The sequence below is a fragment of the Bidens hawaiensis genome, unplaced genomic scaffold, assembly GCF_021521415.1.
Source record: "Bidens hawaiensis isolate Kalapana, Puna unplaced genomic scaffold, B.hawaiensis_p1.1 tig00048939_1, whole genome shotgun sequence".
Taxonomy (NCBI): domain Eukaryota; kingdom Viridiplantae; phylum Streptophyta; class Magnoliopsida; order Asterales; family Asteraceae; genus Bidens; species Bidens hawaiensis.
This window is the reverse complement of record NW_027498743.1, coordinates 23973-43999: the sequence shown is the minus strand read 5'-3', so window position 1 is coordinate 43999 and position 20027 is coordinate 23973. Positions and strand designations below refer to the sequence as shown.

The following is a 20027-nucleotide window of genomic DNA, read 5'->3' as shown; positions in this document are numbered from 1 at the left end:
CTACAGTCCTTATACAGTAGAATTCCAAGAAAGAACCTGCTCGTGTGGTAAGTGGCAAATTTATCGGTTCCCGTGTAGCCATGCAATTGCAGTTTGCCACCACATACGTGAAAGTCCAAGAAAAACTGCTGATCCAAGGTTTTATACAGAAACATATCGTGCACAATACAGCAACCAGTATTTTCCGGTGCCTCATAAACAAGATTGGATGTACGCCGGTTGGCGAATTCATGGGAACCATCGAAGATAACTAACTTAAGGGGAAGACGGCGTGCGAGGAGGATGCATAACGAGATGGACGCCAGCTACGCTGAGGAAAGCACGGGTCATAGGTGTTCTGGTTGTAAAACAACGAGTCACAGGATCAACAATTGCCCAAACCGACAAAATTAATTATTGTATTTTTTATCATGTATTTGAGTTTCTATTTGTTTTATGTTTTTAATATTAGTAGTGCTTTTCAGTGTATTTATTCCATGTTTCACGCTTTTAATACTATTATTGTTTTAATTTTATTTTATTTTATATTTTTAATGTTATTACTACTTTTATAAAACATGTACTTTACATTTCAATTTACTTTTATATTTCATAGAAACATCCAAACGATTTACAATGACGTGGCAGGTAAGCGGGCAACAAGCTGCGCCGCAACCCCCTTTTGGATAGCAAACCCAATCCGACTAAAAACAAAGTTTTGATTCTTATGGGCTGATACTATAAAACATTACTTTTATAAAACTATTCAAAATTTAATGTAAGTTATAATAATTAGGATAAGGGGTTAGTTTGGTTTGTTAAAAAACTAACTGGGTTAACTTGGTTTGTTAAAACTAACGCCGGTTAACGAGTTAAATGGGTTGGGTGTACTCTTAATCCGCTATTGGGAATGGCGGATTAGGAGTTGTCAGGTAAGCCGCTTTTCAGAATGGCGGATCACATATTCCATTTTCTCCTAAACCGCCATTGAGGATAGCGGATTAACCTTTTTCCTTTTTTTTACCACCCCATTAACCTAATTTTATTTCTAAAATACACCTTTTTTAAAAAGATTTATGTGTAGGTGGTCCCTATATAGCTTGCAGCCCAAGTTGTAGGAGATGACCCGGATCTGCTCGGATACTCTCTTACCGATCCTTTTGTTCAAATGAATTATGGGTTTGTAAGAAAAAACACAATAAAACATATATTCTGTATCGTTTCAAAATATGGTATCACCTAATTTAAGCATAAATACATACGTGAAATCATAAATCACAGAATATAGCACCAACTTAACGAAACTAATGAAGCTTTCGGAAAATATTAGTGATTTTTGATGTGTTGAGCGACTTCAATTTGGAAAACACAAAACCATTCCTCGCGGGATATCCATCTATGAGAGAACTCTCATATATTTCCTTGCATTCGCGTACAACCTGGTTTTGTGACAACAATAAACGTGTTCGTTAAGACAGAATTTAAGGTTAACAAACATAACATATTGCATACCTCCTTTGCATCTTTACGTGGAATTCCTTCACGCAGTCCAACAATCTTCTCGACAACTTCAGGCTGTATTCATCATTAAAAGTGATTTAAATTAGCTATTTAAATTCACGAATAAGTTACCAAATTAAACATAATCGAACTATACTTACTGGACAGTCGGGTTGATGTTCAAGAATATTTGTATAAACAAGAGTGAAAGTATCTGGGCTCTCGGCTGAGGCAAGCTCTCTCAAATCAATTAATATCCTCAGTCTGTTTTCAACATTCTGCACACACCAAACCATAAAGAGTATTCTAGTCATTCCACACACACTTAAAAGTAAATGTGAACAACAATGTGTTGGGCCTAAAAAAGCTGTTAAAACTAGATTCAACTGTAATGAGCCTTAAAAATTCAATGGAAACGAACAAACTTAAATAAACGTAAACAAACGAATTTAGAGGAATGAACGCAAACGAACGTACATGAACATAAATAAACTAACGTGACATGTGTCCATGTTCGTTCGCTTATCTAAATGAACAAAAATTTTTGTTCAAGTCCGTTATTAAATAAACAAACATCCTGTCCAACGGTTCACTTACTGTTCAGTTTGTTTACATGCCTAGTGAGTTGAAAAATAAAAAAGTTCAACAAAAATGTCTCAGTCATAAGTAAACATGTCAAATTGCCACCTCAGTAATTCAGATTATTATGTTTTAGGGTAACTTACTTTAGTGCTTGTGTGTTTCGTGAAGAAATCCACAAGAACCTTTTCATCAAGTTTCATCCGTTCGATCGTTTCCTCTTTGATGTAATTTTTCTACAATAAAAGGTAATATTTACTTTTATTTACATCCTAGAGAAAATAACTCTAAAAGTAGACAAAAAAAAATTTAAGATAGATTATATAAAAACCTGAGATAAAAGATGGTCAACATAAGAAATGACTGTTTGTTCCAGACAAGAATCAACAAATCGCTTATATGATCTATCTTCAATAAACCTGAAAATTATGATGTCGTGATTAAAAACACATGGCCTACAAAAATACATACTATTGTTATAGCTTGAAACTTACATCTTAATATCCTTGAAATAATCATCAAATGTTTCCACTAGTGATTCAGTAATCTGTCCTTCACTCCACTCTGCATGCACAGTAAAAATCCATAATTCGATAAAAAGGTAAATTGACGAAGATAAAAAGAAAAAAATTACCTTTATGATAAAGTTTGACCACCAATTCCTGTGTCCCGGGGTCATCAAATATGAAAAGGACAGTTAGATGTACAGCTTCCTATATCAATAAGAAAAAATTAATGAATATATATATTAAAAATTCTACACAAGGCTAACTTAATACTATAATCGTAATAATAATATAACTTACCTTTGCAACCTCCAGAAAGCCTTTACAAGTGTCATCAAAATCAACCTGTTGCAAAAAGTCAAACTAGTTTGACCATGATCACAGAATAGAATAGTTTTGGCTTTTCATGTAAAAAATAACCTGATCTGCGTAATATTCTGAAAGGGCTTCAATCGTGCTAGAACCAAGCTCCATTGCAAGATCATAACAGCGCAAATTATTATTAATCTGTCATTGTAACAAAAATTAGAGTGGACTCTAACACGTGTTTAATCTAATCTATATTTTATATAAATAATTATATATAAACACAGAAAGCAGCAAACCATTGCACATAATGGTTCTAAACCAATATCAGAAGCAGGTTCTTCCAGACTCTTTTTTACAGCTTCTTGGAAATCAATCATTACCTGAAATAAATTATTTAGCATATAGCATTAATATCTTATATACACACATTGTTTTATTTTGTATATATATACCTGATTGATGCATAAAGCAATTCTGTATAACATGATTTCTGTGCTATTTTCTGTAACAATTTGTACTTGTTCTCCAAGGATTCTAAATAAGTCAACAGCAGCTGGAGTATAAAGTTTCCCTTCATCGGTTAACTTTGGCGGTTGGACTTTATCGGCCTCGAGAATATTCAGATACCATTTCTGAAACAGTTAAAATAAAAAAGTCAAAAGACTATCAGTAACACAATATGAAGAAAGAATTGATGATAACATATTTACAAGTTTACCCTTGTTGTTGACTGCATTCTTTCAACGTATGAATCCATTACCGGATCCATTGCACCACTTTCTGAACAAACTTGAGCTAATGACTCATCAACTCCAAGTTGAATTAAGCTATCTTGGTACTCATTCACCCACCCGGTTACCTAAATTTAATATAATAATAGTTTAATAATAAGAACAATGATAAGAAATTAAATGCAAAAATACCTTTAAGATTTCAATATTTGTAATATCATTAGCACGATCACTCAGCAGCCTTAGCCACTGAATAAACCTCTCTGTGTATAAATTCACCATAAGCTGGAATATTTCATATCTGCAAGAACAATAATTCAAATTACAAAATAGCTAAAAACATAAAGACTAAAATCAGATAACAAAGAAAAAAAAAGAAATTAAAAAACAAACCTTGGAGGAAAACAAGGAGCAACATGATCGTATATAGCTCCCAACTCTTCCCCAATCTGAAAATAATTTACAAATAAATGCTAAGATGTAGGCCTGTAAACGAACTGAACATTCAGTATACCGTTTGACGGAAAGTTCATTTATGTTCAATTATTTAACAAAAAGAACGCACATGAACAATATTTTTGTACATTTGGTTAAACGAACAAACATGAACACGTGTCTCTTTCGTATATTTATGTTCATGAACTTCTGTTCGTTTACGTTAGTCAATTTACGTTTTTAAGTTCTTTTGTTTATATATTCATTTAATTTTTTTGGGCCTATTACAATTTAGGCTTGTTTTATGAGATTAGATATTACATATTACAATTCAGTCTAGTTTTATTATCTTTTAAGGCCCACAAATTGATGTTAACGTTTACTTTTAATTGATGTTCCTCGGTTATATTTGTTCATCTATGTACAGTTAGTCCGTTCGTTAGCATTCGTGAACCGTTCGTTTATATTATTAAGTTAACAAACAAACATAAACAAAAACGAATGCGAACATGCTCTTTTTCTTAGCGAACGAACATGAACAAGAAAACCCCGTTTGTTTAATTGTTTGTGTTCGGTTGTTTGTTCGTTTAGAGTTAAATGAAGAAGCCCTGTCCATGTTCGTTCCATTCGTTTACAGTCCTACTCAGCTGATAACTTGATCCTTATTTTTAACTGTAATATAATTGATGAGCATACCTTTTTTGCTTCATCTATTGCGCCTTTAAGGTTTTCAAAGGCATCCTGTCACAAGGATATTGTTGAAATTATATGTTAAAAAAATACGATACAAATTTGTATATATAGGTTGAAGAAGTACCTCCGATAAAAGTTTGCTAAAATTATTTTCAACAGCTTTTGTTAACTGCTCATAACATTTATCTTTGTAGCCTTTTCCCTGTTTTGCCTTTTGCAATGCAAAGCTTTTAGAAGATGCAATTGCAATAGTCCTGCATTTATAAAAAAGTATAACTAGGTTAAATTAACGCGTAAATTTAATTTAATAAAAATAATACTTACTTGGCACCTCTCTGAGGATTTCCTACTGATGCCATTGCAGCATCACCTTCAGCCTCAGCGGCTTCTTCAGCAACTTGCTCATCAAGAATTTCTTGCATTTCAACAACCCTGCAAGTGTAGTATATTAAGTGTTCTAGTGTCAGAGAAAAAGGTTTCTAGAAGAATCAATAAACTGTATGAAGATAACATTAAGATTGTTGAATAAAAACATACCTTAAAGCACGTACAAGTGTTTGTGGGCTGCAATTAAGAAAATAGTTCCAAATTAAGAAGCATGCATACTAAGAACTAAGTCTGTAAGCAAACCAAATATTTAGCGAACAATTCATGAACCATTCGATCAGATGTCCGTTTATTTAATAAACGAACGAACACGAACTATATTCTTGCTCATTTAGTGGAGTGAAGGAACATGAACACATGTATCGTTCATTCATTTACGTTTGTGAACATTCGCTTATTTAAGTTAGTTTGCGTTCGTTTATTCATGCATGTTTGTTCTTTTATGTTCGTGAGTTTATGTTTATTTACATATTCGTTAAAATATTACAGCTCCATTACAAATTAGTCTAGTTTTATGAAATTAAAATTCCACCCATTACAGTTTAGTCTAGTTTATTTAATGTTTAAGGCCTGACAGGTTGATGTTCACGTTTACTTTTAATTGCATTTCGTTCAATTATGTTTGTTTTCATCTATATTCAGTTATGTTTTTTTATATTCTTTTGTGTTTGTTTACGTTCGTGAACCATTCATTTATGCTGTTGATACACGAACATAAATGAACACGAACAGGAAAACCTCGTTCGTTGAACTGTTCATGTTTGATCGTTTGTGCGGTTAAAGTTAAACAAACAAACATGAGCATGCATTATTCCTGTCCGTTCGGTTCGTTTACAGGCCTACGAAGAACATATCCATTTATAACTTCAAATCTAGATATTATGAAATCAGATAGCATGGTAGATATTAAAACACCTAGATATTGAAGGGTACAAATGTAAATTAACATACCTTTCTTTAGCAAGTTCAAAAAAGTTGGAAATATGTGACCATAACTTCTGCTCAAATGTATCCCATGTCCGATCTACTTCTTCAAAATATTCACTGTATTATTTCCCAAAGTAAAAATGTCAACCCAAAAACTTATAAAGAAGTTTTTACAAGCCAACAGAATGTAAAAATTAAAATTTCAAATCAGAGAATTTGATCCTGACTTTAATCTACCAGCCTCCTCTTTATGAGATCCTGCAGTAGCTAATGCGAACCTCCTCTTTCCATCAAGAGCTGTTAACCTCTGAAAATTATGTAAAAACAGATGAACGGTCAAGATATCATGGTTCAAGCATAAGATTAACTTTTAATGTAACATTGCACCCATACCTCATACGTGTTGATGAGCTCTTTTTCATCACTTAAAGAATCTTTTGCTGCAGCAGCCTCCACAGAAATTGACATCATGCCCTCAACATCCTAACAGTGACATTAATATTATTGCTATTGTTACAGGGATTAAAAGATGCAAAAACTTTAGATGCATACTCTCAATGTGGTGTTTAAGTTATTTCGTGCATTGCTAAGAAGCTTAACCTGATCATGATTCTCTATTAACGTTTGACATTCTTTACATAGCCTGAATAAGTAAAACACTATAATTAATCTTAAAGTCGACAAATGGACACAAAAAAGCTGTGTGTCATAAAATTTACCTCTCGGTACTAATAAAGTTCCCACGGAGATGATGTACAGCTTTCTCAGAGGCAGCAAGTGCTTTTAGACCAGCTTGTGCTTGCTCAACCTGTAAATAATATGCATAAACATGATAAATCAAGTTCACTAAAAGCATAAACGTTCAAAAGATTTACCTGTTCAGCAACCATGGTGCTAAGTTGTGCATCGTTAGCCTGAAACAATGAAAGGCGCAACGTATTATATAATAATATAATATCATTATGTAACAGAACAAAAGAAGTTGATATATTCCTAATGAAAACAGAAATTAACAGGTATTAATATTGAAAGGTTATACAAGAGAGAATTGAAGATAAACCTGTTGCCGTGCAATGTAATCCGCCTTCATCGAAGAAATGGACAGAAAAAGCTCACGAAGCGGTAAGAGTTTTGCAACCTCGCGAACTGCGGACTCCTTAGCTTCGATTCCTAGGTCTTCGACCATCATCTTGCCTGAAATTATTAATTATAAACGGACGCCTCAACAAACAAAACTCAGTTCAACAAATATCTTCGTTCGTTCTGTTAGTTAATGGAACAAAAGCGTGTGAAGAAATTTATTTGTCATGAATTATGAATAGGTTTTATAGGTCATCATATCATATCATCTCGTTAATGAATATGAATCAAATAATAAGAGCAGAAATTGAAGGATCATAATAATAAAATTGCAGAGGTTACAGACGGAATGCATGACGACGACGACGTGTTTATTGATCACGCAAAACTTGCTTTTCCACTCCTTTTCTTTTCTTTCGTCTTCACTTCTATTTTCAGCATATTTTATTTTCGGAGTGAGTGAGTGTGTTTTTTTAAACACAAATATATTTTAATCTTCTAATGTCTTATGTATTTTTCGTATTTTTTTCCGATATTCAATCAAAATATTGGAAGGATACTAACAAGATTAGCATGACACGCATAAATCGAGAATTATAATCATAACCGTAATGAATGTTAATAAAAACATCTACAACAACATATCTGCACAAACCGTCATGTCATTGTCATATTATATTTTAAACTTTTCTTAAAAACAGGAATTTTTTCACAACAACAAACCACATTAAAAAAATTATTAAATGTGTGTATATATGAAAAAAATTATGTATGTGTCTATATGAGAGGGAGTGCCACATCACCTGTCCTATGCGGGTTTGTAGACAAGGTCTTCACACCTAAGAACTTTACTCCACAATAACGAGGTTTGTGTCCTCCTGGTTCACCCATTGTCATATAGATTCAAATATAGGGAAAATGAGCTTGTTGTGGATGCTTTAACGAGTTTTAATAGTATATTCATCAAAGTAATTAAGATTTGTGATGCATTTTTAATGACAAAAACAATTATCAAGGGTAAGGTGCACAAATCAGGTTTTTCAAATACCCGGTTCCGGTTATGGAACCGGATTCGAGTATGACCTGGTATGCAATACCCGAATCAGGTTTGGGTCGAGTATTGTATTTAAAAATCATACCCTGATGCATAGAACGAGGTGTTCTAAAACCGGGAATTTAAATACCTTATTTTCGGGTATTATAAAAACCCTATTTTCGGGTTTTTTGGGGGATTTTTTCTGGGTATGTATTGGATTTTTTTAAGGGTTTGCACCTTTTAGGGGGTATTTTTCAGATAATTTCGGGTATAGATCGAGTATTTGAAAAACCCGGTTTTTGGGTATTGAAAAAACCTTGTTCCGGGTATGGAACCGGTTTTCAGGTATTACCGGGTATTAATCGGGTACGGGTTTTGGTACTTAAATGCATACTCTATCTGTACCTTACGGGTAGGGTCGGGTTCGGGTACAAGAACCGGTTCCAGGTAGTTTTTGGGGTCCAGTTACGGGTTCGGGTTTTTTATGCACCTCTAATCAAGAGATTGGAATACCTCATTGCCTCACCACTAGTGGTGGTGGTTCTTTGGAAGTAACATTTGTGGTAGCGGCAGTGACTGTGGGGTTGACACGAGGAGGGTATTAGAGATTTCAATTTTTGGTTGAATTTGTTTATAATGTAAAAGAAACATGGAAGGAATTCGATGTTAATTCATTTTATTTCTATTCCAGTTCAATTATCAACCAAACATGTTAGTCTTGAAATTCATACTCCATTTTCAACAAATTTTGTGAACCAAATGCGTTTTAGGACCTGGGTCGGCTTGGCATATGCATCGAAGCTAAATAGTTTTCTATTTTTACATATTATTACACTGACGAAGCTGAAACGGATCAATGGGTTTGGTTTGACTTGTTAAATTTGATGAACCTGAACCTGAACCTGAACCTGAACCCAACTCATATATCAATCTATCTATTTAATCCATTGAAAAGAAGAAAGTATTAATTCTTCTATTTCACTGTATGTCCAATTGTCCATTTCATTAAAAGTTAAAATCATTTTGAATATAGTATACAAACTAGTTATTATTTCAACATCAGATATATAAATCATCTATAAGGAGAGAAAGAAAAGAATTATTCAAAACAAAAAGATGACTTGAAAAGACAACCATTTTTATTGTGGTTTTAGAACGCTCACAAATGGTCATATGGTTCTCGTGGTACCAAATCTAATGGCAATGGTGGCATGTTTGGTGACTATTGTATAAACAATTGGTCATGTCACTTATAGCATCTTTATATATAGTAACATAGAACCTACAATAGTTAAAAGTTTAAAAATACATATGAAAACATTAGTTCAATTTTTTTCAAGTACATAACATACACATTTTTATTGAACAAATTCAAATTTTTAAAAATACGAACAATTAATAGAAGCAATAATAAAATATTTAGATTTTTAGAGTAATTTGAAGTTTTAGGACAAGATTCTAGTTCCAGTGGACTTCATGTGAAGTTTCAGTTGGCTTTAGACAAACTAAACAAAGTTCCATTGCTGTAATCTCAACCATTTTGGTTCTTTCTTGATCCAGATGAAAATGCCAATAAGATCGATATCTTTTAAAATGACTTGTTTTGACCTATTTTGTAAAAACCCGTTCTTAACCATTAACCCAGCACGTCCAGGCCTGACGCGCCATACAAAAGTTGAATATGATTACTCAAAAAAAAAAAGATGAAATCACTGTAATTAAATCACGAATAAAGAGTCAAATCATGATTATCCAAATTATATACTTAAGCTGCTGCAAAATTCTAGTAAACATATATTCTATATCGCTTTAAAATACAATCTCAACTAATTACGAAAACAACATACAGACAGCAATATTTTTACAAAGAAAATTAAAGCAAGAATACATACCGGAAATTGCACACAATTTAATGTTTAATTAATGCAGCTTTCGCAAAATATTAGTGATTTTTGAGGTGTTGAGCGACTTCAATTTGGAGAAGACAAAACCCGCCCTCGGAGGGTTCCCATCGATGAGTGAACTCTCATATATTTCCTTGCATTCTTGTACAACCTGAATTTGGGACGACAATAAATGCGTTTGTTAAGTCAATAGTTTTAAGTTTAACATTAAACGCACAGAAGTTGAAACTTTTACTGTTATATGCAATCAAAATTCGGCGATATACATAATACATACCTCCTTTGCATCTTTACGGGGTATTCCTTCACGCAGTCCAACAAGTTTCTCAACAACAACAGGCTGCAATCATCACGAAAATGGCTAAAATTAGCTGGCTTAAATCACACAGATAAATTAGCAAATATAACTATACTTACTGGGCAATCGGGTTGATGTTCAAGGATGTGTGTGTAAACAAGAGTGAAAGTATCAGGGCTCTCTGCCGATGCAAGCTCTCTCAAGTCAACTAATATCCTCAGTCTGTTTTCAACTTTCTACATGTACCAAATCATAAGTTTCAGATATAGAAGTAACAAAGAGATGCAGGAGCTCAGTTCAGGCGCCGCTCGTTTATTACATATTAGTTAATTTATATAAATTTATGATTATCTTTACATATTTTTTAATTATAACTTTTATATAAAAAAGAATATGTATTCTTTAACTATAGTTATCATAATTTTTATACAATAATAACTAGTACAGAATTATATATTTAACGTATTAGACAAAAATTATATAAATAACAAGCTCGCTTAGGCTCGCAAGCCAGCTCAAGCTCGAAAAGTGAAGCTTGGCTCGGGCTCGTTAATTAAACAAACTTATTTCAAGCGCATTTAAGCTCGGGTCGTTTAGGCTCGCACTCGATCTCAATAAGTGAAGCTTGGGCTCAGGCTCGTTTATTCAACAAATTTATTTCGAGCCCGTTTAAACTCACCTCATTTTGATCTTTCAGCAAGCCGATCTCAAGTAGTTCACGAGCGGCTTGGGTCATTTACGCCCCTAGGTAACAGGTCCAAAAGGGCCAGATAAAGACAACCCATAAACACTTTTATGTCAATTTTTAATTAATAAAAAATGTGCTGACTATGATTAAAAAAATAATAATTTGAATCTTCAAATAATAAGATTTAGAAGGTTGTACACGTCAGCTTATCTTTGGGTGACTTTCAACCTGGCCCGAAAGATAATCTTTGGGCCCATTTGGCCCATTCCCCTTTTAGTTAATCATTTTATCTTACCCATTTATGGTAAATGGTCCTCATACTCTCATTTATATGTAAATGGATCGAAATTTCCACCCCGTCATTGTGAATTAGGATAAGTAACTTACATTAACACTTATGTATTCCCTGAAGAAATCCATAAGAACTTCTTCATCAAGTCTCATCCGTTCAATCGTTTCCTCCTTGATGTAATTTTTCTACAATAAAAAATATTTTTGACATTTATTTGCATCCTAGAGAGAATATACTTAAAAGTAGTTGCAAGTGAGTTTTGACATATAGAAACCTGAGACAGAAGATGGTCAACATAAACAATGACCGTTTGTTCGAGGCAAGATTCAACAAATCGCCTAAATGATCTTTCTTCAATATACCTGACAATAATTAAATCATGATTTAAAAACAGAATTAAGAAAGACAACTTTATTCCCCAACTAAAAGCGCATGACCAACAAAACGAGAGAAATATATGATTAATATTTTATATTTTAGTGATGTTAAAAGTTAAAATCTTACATCTTTACATCAGTAAAATAGTCACCAAATGTTGCCACTAGGTATTCGGTAACCTGTCCTTCACTCCATTCTGCATACGCAATAAAATATCATAATTCCATTAAAAAGAAAAGAAAAGAAAAGTAAATTGATAACGATAATTAAAAAAGTTTACCTTTTTGATAAAGTTTGACCAGTAATTCTTGCACTCCGGGATCATCAAATATGACATTGACAGTTTGAAGCACGGCTTCCTAAATCATTTAAAAAATGTTAATACAGAAAATATATTAGAAGTTCTGTACATGGCTAACATAGTAGTAATAGTTTACCTTTGCAACCTCCAGAAAGCCTTTACATGTGTCTTCAAAATTAACCTGTCGCAAAAATCAAGTTTGTAAGTTTGACCATAATCAGAAAATAGAATAACTTGATTTTTACATAAAAAATAACCTGCTCAGCGTAATTTTCTGTAAGGGCTTCAATAGTGCTAGAAGCTAGTTCCATAGCAAGATCATAACAACGCAGATTATTATTAATCTGTCATAATGAAAGATTAGAGTATATTGAGACATGTGTTTAACTTTATATAAATCATAAAGTATAACTAAACACGGAACTGACGGAAGACTACAAACCATGGCACATATCGGTTCCAAACCAATTTCAGAAGCAGGTCCTTCAAGTCTCTTTCTTTCAGCCTCTTGAAAATCAATCATTACCTAAAATAAATTACGAAACATATTGCATTAAATAGTACAGCAACATATTTTTTTTATTAAAAAAGGTTGTTCTTTGTATATACCTGAATGATAGACAAAGCAATTCTGTATAACATGACTTCTGTGCTGTTTTCTCTAACAATTTGCACTTGTTCTCCGAGGATTCTAAATAAGTCAACAGCAGCTGGGGTATAAAGCTTCCCGTCATCTGTTGACTTTGGCTGTTGTACTTTATCAGCCTCGAGAATATTCATATACCATTTCTGAAAACAATTATAAAAAGGTCAAAATAAAGTAGCAATATACAAAAACTGATAAAATATTTACAAGTTTACCCTTGTTGTCGCTTGCATTCGCTCAACATATGAATCCATAAGGGGATCCATTGCACCACTTTCTGAACAAACTTGAGCTAATGACTCATCAACTCCAAGTGCAATTAGGTTTTCTTGGTACTCAACCACCCACCCGGTTACCTAATCTCATTAATAATAATTATATTAATACTAATAACAATAGCGATAATAATAAAGTCATTTGAAGAGTGAAATGATGATAATAAATTACATTCAGAAATACCTTTAATATTTCAATATTTGTAATATCATTAGCACGATCACTCAGCAGTCTTAGCCACTGAATAAACCTCTCTGTGTACAGATTCACCATGAGCTGGAATATTTCATATCTGCAACAACAATAATTCATATTAATAAACAGCTTGGAGGAAACGAAAAATTACAAAACAAACCTTGGAGGAAAACAAGGAGCCACATAATCGTATATATCTCCTAGCTCTTCCCCAATCTGAAAATAATATACAAATGAATGCTGAGATGGTAAGTTTAATCCTCATTTTTAGCTGGAAGTAAATCGATGACTCAATGAGCATACCTTTTTTGCCTCCTCTATTGCGCCTTTAAGGTTATCAAAGACAAGCTGTCACGAGATAATGTTATAACTATATGGTAAAAATATACGATACAAAATTGCAAAAATTGGGTTGAAGAAGTACTTCTGATAAAAGTTTGCTAAATCTTTTTTCAACAGCTTTTGTAATATGCTCGTAACATTTATCTTTGTAGCCTTTTCCTTGTTTTGCCTTTTGGACTGCTAGGTTTTTCGAAGATGCATGTGCAGCAGTAGATTTTCTGCACGTAAGGATCAAATGAAATAACATTTAAGAAAAAACGTAATTATGTTAATTAATGTATTAAATTTAATTTAATAGCAGTTACATACTTGCCAGATCTCTGAGGATTTGCTATTGATGCCATTGCACCACCACCTTCAGCCTCAGCTGCTTCTTCAGCAATTTGTTCATCAAGAATTTCTTGCATTTCAACAACCCTGCAAGTGTAATTAAATGCATATATATCATACAGGGCTCAAGTGTTTTAGTTAAAAAAAAAAAAGGTTTATAGAAGAAATTAATAAGCCATATCAAAATAACATTAAGACCTGTCGAATTATAACATACCTTAAAGCACGTACAAGTGTTTGCGGGCTGCAATTAAGACACATGATGACGCTCATAAGCCAAAAGTTATTAATTATTAAGAATCATGACATACTAGAACATATTCATTTAAAACTTTCAGTATAAAGAGAAAGAAGAACACGGATGTAGATTAGCACACCTTTCTTTAGCAAGTTCAAAGAAGTTGGAAATATGTGACCATATGGTCTGCTCAAATGTCTCCCAAGTCCGATCTACTTCTTCAAAATATTCTCTGTAATATTTTCCATGGTAAAAATTTCAACCTCAAAACTTATATAGTGTGATCCGCATTCACATAAAGTTTTGCTAGCAAACCGTCAAAATGTAGAAATTGTAAATCGGGGAATTTGATCCTGACCTTAGTCTGACAACCTCCTCTTTATGAGATCCTGCAGCAGCTAATGCAAACCTCCTCTTTCCATCAAGAGCTGTTAACCTCTGAAAATTTTGGAGAAACAGATGAACGGTCAAGATATTATGTTTCAAACATATTATCAACTTTTTAATGCTTTCGAGCCTCTACATATTCGAGTCTAATAGTTTACCATTGCACCCGTACCTCATACGTGTTGATGAGCTCTCTATCATCACTTAAAGAATCATGTGCTGCTGCAGCTTCCACAGAAATTGACATCATCCCCTCTACATCCTAATAGTGGCATTAACTTTATTTTCATTGTTACAATAACAAAATAAATAATCATGATTAGCCATTTTAGATGCATACCTTCAATGTGGTGTTTAAGTTATTTCGTGCATTGCTAAGAAGCTTAATCTGATCATGATTTTCAATTAACGTTTGGCATTCTAGACATAACCTGAATAAGTAAAGCACTATGCTTAGTCTGTACATCAACTACATATATCCTATTTGAGTCAAAAAGACATACAAAAGTGACTTCATGTGTCACCAAATGTACCTCTCAATACTAACAAAATTCTCACGAAGATGATTTACAGTCTTCTCAGACGAAGCAAGTGCTTTTAAACCAGCCTGTGCCTGTTCAACCTGTAAACAAAATGCACAAACTTGATGAATCAAGTTCACTAAAAGCATGTCATCACCATCATTTCATTTAGATCATAACATTCAGAAACAAGATCTACCTGTTCAGCAACCATGGTGCTAAGCTGTGCATCATTAGCCTGAAATCAAACATCATATTCATAGCGCCAATTTTAAGCAATGAATTAGAAATCTACACAAAACAGCACTCAATTTCATATTCCTAGTGAAACTTTAAATTAAAACCAGTGTTGGAAAAATCAGGACTAGTCGTTGACTAGTGGGTGATTAATCGCTAGACAGCCGGTGACTGACTAATTTTTAGCTGCTAATCAGCCAAATTAGTCGATAATCGGCCAGCCCCTAGTCAGGTCTAGTTGGACCAAATCGCCCCTAATCAAACCAAATGCGCAGGCCAATTTCTGGACTCCATAAATTCCAGCCAACCTTTGTATATTACATATAAAAACGTGTGTGTGTGTGTAACAGAAAACTATATATAAAAAATATGTCTTTGTGTATGTGTGTGTGTGTGTATATAACTGAAAATTACATATAAAAATGTGTGTATTTATAACTGAAATATACATGTAACGATTCCAATCCAATCAATTGCTAGTCCCCACCCCACCAACCGTCCAGCGCCTAGCGAGTTCTACAACACTAACTGCTATCAATTTTGGTGCTATAGCGGTTATCGGACACCCAGAAAAATATCGATTCCGATAATAACAGCGATATTTACCGATATATTTTACTACCCGTATGGCCGTATATCGGTCTTATCGCCAAGCTTATCGGTTGAAAAGTTTTTGGCCCAAATATGACCAGTTTTACTACCCCGAGTCCATACCCGTTAAGTTTTTTGGCCCAGAGCCCATATCCATTAAATATAGCCCTAAACTCTATAGCATCTGATGAGTGATGAGATTTAAATTTATCCCTAGCCCTAAACTCACTAGAGGATTTAAGCGGCCACTAACAAATTAAACCACCAATTAGGCAATTACACATTTAACAATAAAAGAAAAAAAATCAGCAATTTGTAACAGATTTGTTTTGTTAGTGACTTGGGGTTATATTTGACATTTGATTTTGCTATTGATATTTAAAGAGAACCGATATTTCAGGTATCGGCCCTTGACCGATATCCGTTATTTTTCCGCATTAACAGCATAGACTAAAACTAACAGTTGGAACTTGGATACCAACTTTTGCTAGCTAACAAGAGTTAAGATCAGAAGACAACAACTAACCTGTTGTCGCGCAATGTAATCGGCCTTGATAGAAGAAATGGACAGCAAAAGGTCAGGAAGAGGCAAGAGCTTGGCAACCTCGCGAACCGCAGCCTCCTTAGCTTCAATTCCTAGATCTTCAACCATCATCTTATTACCTGAAACTACACGCACTTGAACAAACTCAACCTGTCAGTGTATAATAACTGCTAGGGTTTAATATAAAGAAAACACTAGAGATCTCAAGCGTACCGGTAAAGTGGATGACAGTAGCTAGATCACAAAGAAATTGTAACAGATATATAGTTAATCAGATCTCTCTCCTCTCCTGTGTAATGAATTGTAAATGTATTATAGATGTTAGAAGTTAATAAGACCTAGATTTGAGCTAAATTGGAATGATTGGAGGTTAATTTAATAATAATAATAATAATGAATTAAAAAATGAACTTACTTTGTTGAATTGAAGAATGAAGAGGAATTAATTAAAGTTTACGGTGGTGGCCACCGGTGCCGGAGACTGATGGAAGAATACGTGATAGATAGATAGGTGTAGTCTTTGTTTGTTGGGTTTTGACTGAGTCGACTTCGATCTCGTTAAACTCGGTTTTCCTTTTCTTTTCTTTTCATTTTCAATTTGTGGTATTTATTTATATAACTTTGCTTCCCATCCTCTAAATTTATGTGACGATAGTATGTAAATTTATAGAGTGAGGTTTTGAGTGGTTGTGAGTATAAATTACAGGGTGTAGAGAAAAATATAGTGATTTTCTGTAAATTTGGAGAAACATTTGGGGAACTTTGTTTGCCCCTATTTATTTTTTAATATTTGTTGGATTGATTGTGAGTAGAGGAGAGAGAAAACTGTAATGATAAAGGTATAAAAAATATTATTTAATTGAACAGAAGAGAGAAATTTAGTGTTTTTTAGTGTAATTATAGAGATAAGGATGGGGAATGGGATGAGAATGCTCTAATATACGTTATCTTCGGTGTATTGTTAGCTTTGGTTTCAGTATGCGTGAGATTGTGGAGCTCCTTACGAACGGTTCCAAGTCTCATTGTGTTCCATATTCTCATTTAGGGGGTGTTTGGGATTCCTTATTTTTACCTCCTTTTAACTTATAACTTATGATTGTTTAAAACAAAGTGTTTGGATTTTCTTATTATGTGAGAGAAAATATGGATAAGTTACACATTTGTAACTTTTAACTTATCCTTATAAGTTATAAGGAAGTCAAAATAAGGAATCTCAAACACCCCTTTAATAAGAGGAAGGAAATTAGGAGAGAAAAGAAATGAAACGAAAAGCTTTTTTTATGTTCAAAGTTTAATGAGAATGAAAGGAAAATCTAGGAATTTACATGTTTCATGTGTTCTCGAGTTGAGAGGAAAAGAAAAGAATGTTATAGTTTTACTATTATACCCATTAAGTAAACTAAAATAAAATTAGTTTTGAGATTAATTTAGTAATTGATAAGATTTTCTCTCCTAATCTTTCTTTCCAATTTGGGAGGATGAATATATATGTTTAAATTTTCTAGTATTTTCTCTTCTTTCCCTTCTCATTCGCTCCTTAAAAAATCTCTGAAACATAATATTTTAACATTTTCTCTTCCTTTCCTTCTCATCCCCTCATTAAATGAGACTCTGGAACACACCGGAGGGGAGGAGAAGGGATGGGAATTACAATAGGAAAGAAAGTTAGAAGAAAGAAAATGTGTTATATTATTCTGTGTTCCCGAAGTTTAATAAAAAGAAAATAAATTAAACATTTTGGGTGTTTCCGAGTTAAGAGAAAAAGAAAATACAATTTTCAAATTATACTCTTTATGTGAACTATAATTAGGAAGTTAGATACGAGAGTAATTTAGTAATTGATAGAAGTTAAATTTATACAAATGTATTTTCTCTTTAATCTCTCTAATTTGGGATGATGAATATATGCTCCTATTTTCCTTCATTTCCCCTCCCCTCTCCTTATTAAAAAAAATCTGTGGAAAATGGTTTTTTCATTTTTTTCCCTCTCTTTTCCTTCCCCTCCCTTTGCTAAATGAGACTCGAGAACACAATGTTAGTCTTGTTTAGTAGCGAAGCTTGGATAAAAACGCCGAGGGGGCAGGACTTAAATTTTCGGCTCAAAACGGGTATATTTAAACGACGTATACAAATTTTCAGGTGAAAAACGAGTTAATTTACACTTCTTTACGAACAAAACAGGGGGGTCGGAGCCACTCCTAGCCCTCAACAAGCTTCGTTCATGGTCTTGTTTAACGGATTATGAATGGTAATGTTATGATCTATGAATGTAATTCTTAAAAGACTTAGTTTTGTTATTCAAAAATGATTGACGGTGTAGTTTGTTGCTCGTTTGTCTTCCCATTTCGTTGTAAACAATGTTCTATTAATGAAGTATCCATATTTGTTTCATAAAAAAAAATTGTTAGTTTTATTTATTATTTATTTATGTATCTTTTTTCAACAGCAAATATTGCCTTAAATTATACAATACGTCAAAATTTTAAAACATAGACTTACTGATCAAACTGGTTTGTTCACTAAACTTTGAGACCGATCGAGAGAACCTAAATCAAATAATACGTCAAAGCTTATACGGCCCTGATGTTCTGAAACCAAAAACCGGTTTCATTAGAATCGGAGATGTGCTTGAAACTGATCATCTAAAAGTAATATCACATAACATGTATAACATGTATGTAAACATGTTAGTAGTTATACATTTCAATTAAGTTTGTCTAAGTTTAAAGAATGATGATTTAACATATTTTTTTTATGTAAATCGCATTTCATATTTATTGGGTTGGATTGCTAAACCATTCAACTCTTACTATTAACTTGAGATGAAATAGTAAGAGCGATGTGTATGAATGTGAGTGTTTCACTATCATTTTTTAATGTTTATTATTCCATAGTATTATATTTATCTTGTCTGTTACTTTCATACGCTCAAGTCGATATCACACGCATGCTTGAAACAATCACTTCATAATTCTATTTCTATATAACATAGTTACTAAGGATGTTCAATGGTCGAGCAAGAGAATATGAATATATAAGTTTGTGTTTAAAGATGGATTCTTGTATACACGTCTTTGGTATTCGAATAAATGTCCAGATTGTGTTTTTTCACTTTGAAGAAAAAATGTTATGATCGGTCATGATTATTATTAAATTTATGTAAAGTTTACCCGTCGTTATAAGAAAATCATCTTACGTTCAGGATAGTGGGGATTTGGGCCCTTTAACGGGTTTAGCCCAGCTATTTGTCATATATTGGGCTCTAAAACCGGGCTTAAACAACTTTCAACTATTTTCAATTTGGCCCATCAAGAGGAAGTAAAAGTTACAAGGGCTTCACAATTCACATAGTTATTAAAATTTATATATACAATATTAAAGAGCGTCTAGACCATAAAATATATGGATGCGAGAAAGTAAATTTGGATTTAAAATTTTACATTACAAGGGCATAAATAGTGTCATGTTGACAGGTTAACCAGTTGTCAGCTCATAAATGCATTTTGATTAAGTTATGCACATGCTAAAGGTGTTGTAAATGATCTCATGGATTGGTGATTTTTTTTGTATTCTCATGAAACACTGGTTGACAAGTTAACCGTTTTATTTAAAACCTAATGTCAGCTCGACTTGTTTTTTTAACGGGTTAGTTGGGTTAGCCTGCTTATTATACGAATCCATCTATACCCAACCCAAA

General features: G+C 33.2%; 2 protein-coding genes across 2 annotated transcripts; both read right to left on the bottom strand.

The window, feature by feature from the left end:
• Positions 1–1261: 1261 nt before the first annotated feature.
• On the bottom strand, positions 1262–7247 carry LOC143597718 (exocyst complex component SEC6-like). Its single transcript, XM_077076139.1, has 25 exons — positions 7107–7247; positions 6922–6960; positions 6766–6854; positions 6599–6689; positions 6440–6529; positions 6274–6353; positions 6071–6163; positions 5270–5296; positions 5057–5164; positions 4857–4986; positions 4736–4780; positions 3998–4053; positions 3797–3905; positions 3592–3732; positions 3326–3505; positions 3170–3253; positions 2985–3071; positions 2865–2909; positions 2693–2771; positions 2553–2622; positions 2390–2477; positions 2205–2294; positions 1641–1757; positions 1492–1554; positions 1262–1418 (listed from the first exon to the last, which is right to left on the bottom strand). Exons 1-25 carry the CDS (start codon positions 7233–7235, stop codon positions 1284–1286), a joined length of 2265 nt encoding a protein of 754 aa, XP_076932254.1. The 5' UTR covers positions 7236–7247; the 3' UTR covers positions 1262–1283.
• A 2602-nt stretch (positions 7248–9849) lies between these two features.
• Positions 9850–16600, bottom strand: LOC143597717 (exocyst complex component SEC6-like). The gene is made up of 26 exons (XM_077076138.1): positions 16544–16600; positions 16313–16464; positions 15158–15196; positions 14971–15059; positions 14778–14868; positions 14610–14699; positions 14409–14488; positions 14190–14282; positions 14030–14056; positions 13792–13899; positions 13565–13700; positions 13444–13488; positions 13301–13356; positions 13129–13237; positions 12885–13025; positions 12633–12812; positions 12466–12549; positions 12281–12367; positions 12160–12204; positions 12003–12081; positions 11849–11918; positions 11619–11706; positions 11440–11529; positions 10484–10600; positions 10344–10406; positions 9850–10217 (listed from the first exon to the last, which is right to left on the bottom strand). Exons 2-26 carry the CDS (start codon positions 16439–16441, stop codon positions 10083–10085), a joined length of 2271 nt encoding a protein of 756 aa, XP_076932253.1. The 5' UTR covers positions 16442–16464; positions 16544–16600; the 3' UTR covers positions 9850–10082.
• Positions 16601–20027: the final 3427 nt, after the last annotated feature.

What these genes read in the sequence shown, in the direction of transcription:
- LOC143597717 (XM_077076138.1), bottom strand. Translation starts at nt 16,441, where the DNA reads ATGATGGTTGAAGATCTAGGAATTGAAGCTAAGGAGGCTGCGGTTCGC. An exon ending in GCACCATGGTTGCTGAACAG is followed by an intron (nt 15,060 to 15,157) that starts GTAGATCTTGTT and finishes TTTTGTTTACAG; the next exon opens with GTTGAACAGGCACAGGCTGG. An exon ending in TTAGCAAACTTTTATCAGAA is followed by an intron (nt 13,489 to 13,564) that starts GTACTTCTTCAA and finishes ATCTCGTGACAG; the next exon opens with CTTGTCTTTGATAACCTTAA.
- LOC143597718 (XM_077076139.1), bottom strand. Translation starts at nt 7,235, where the DNA reads ATGATGGTCGAAGACCTAGGAATCGAAGCTAAGGAGTCCGCAGTTCGC. An exon ending in GAGGAGGCTGGTAGATTAAA is followed by an intron (nt 6,164 to 6,273) that starts GTCAGGATCAAA and finishes GAAATAATACAG; the next exon opens with TGAATATTTTGAAGAAGTAG. An exon ending in TTTGAACTTGCTAAAGAAAG is followed by an intron (nt 5,297 to 6,070) that starts GTATGTTAATTT and finishes TCTTAATTGCAG; the next exon opens with CCCACAAACACTTGTACGTG.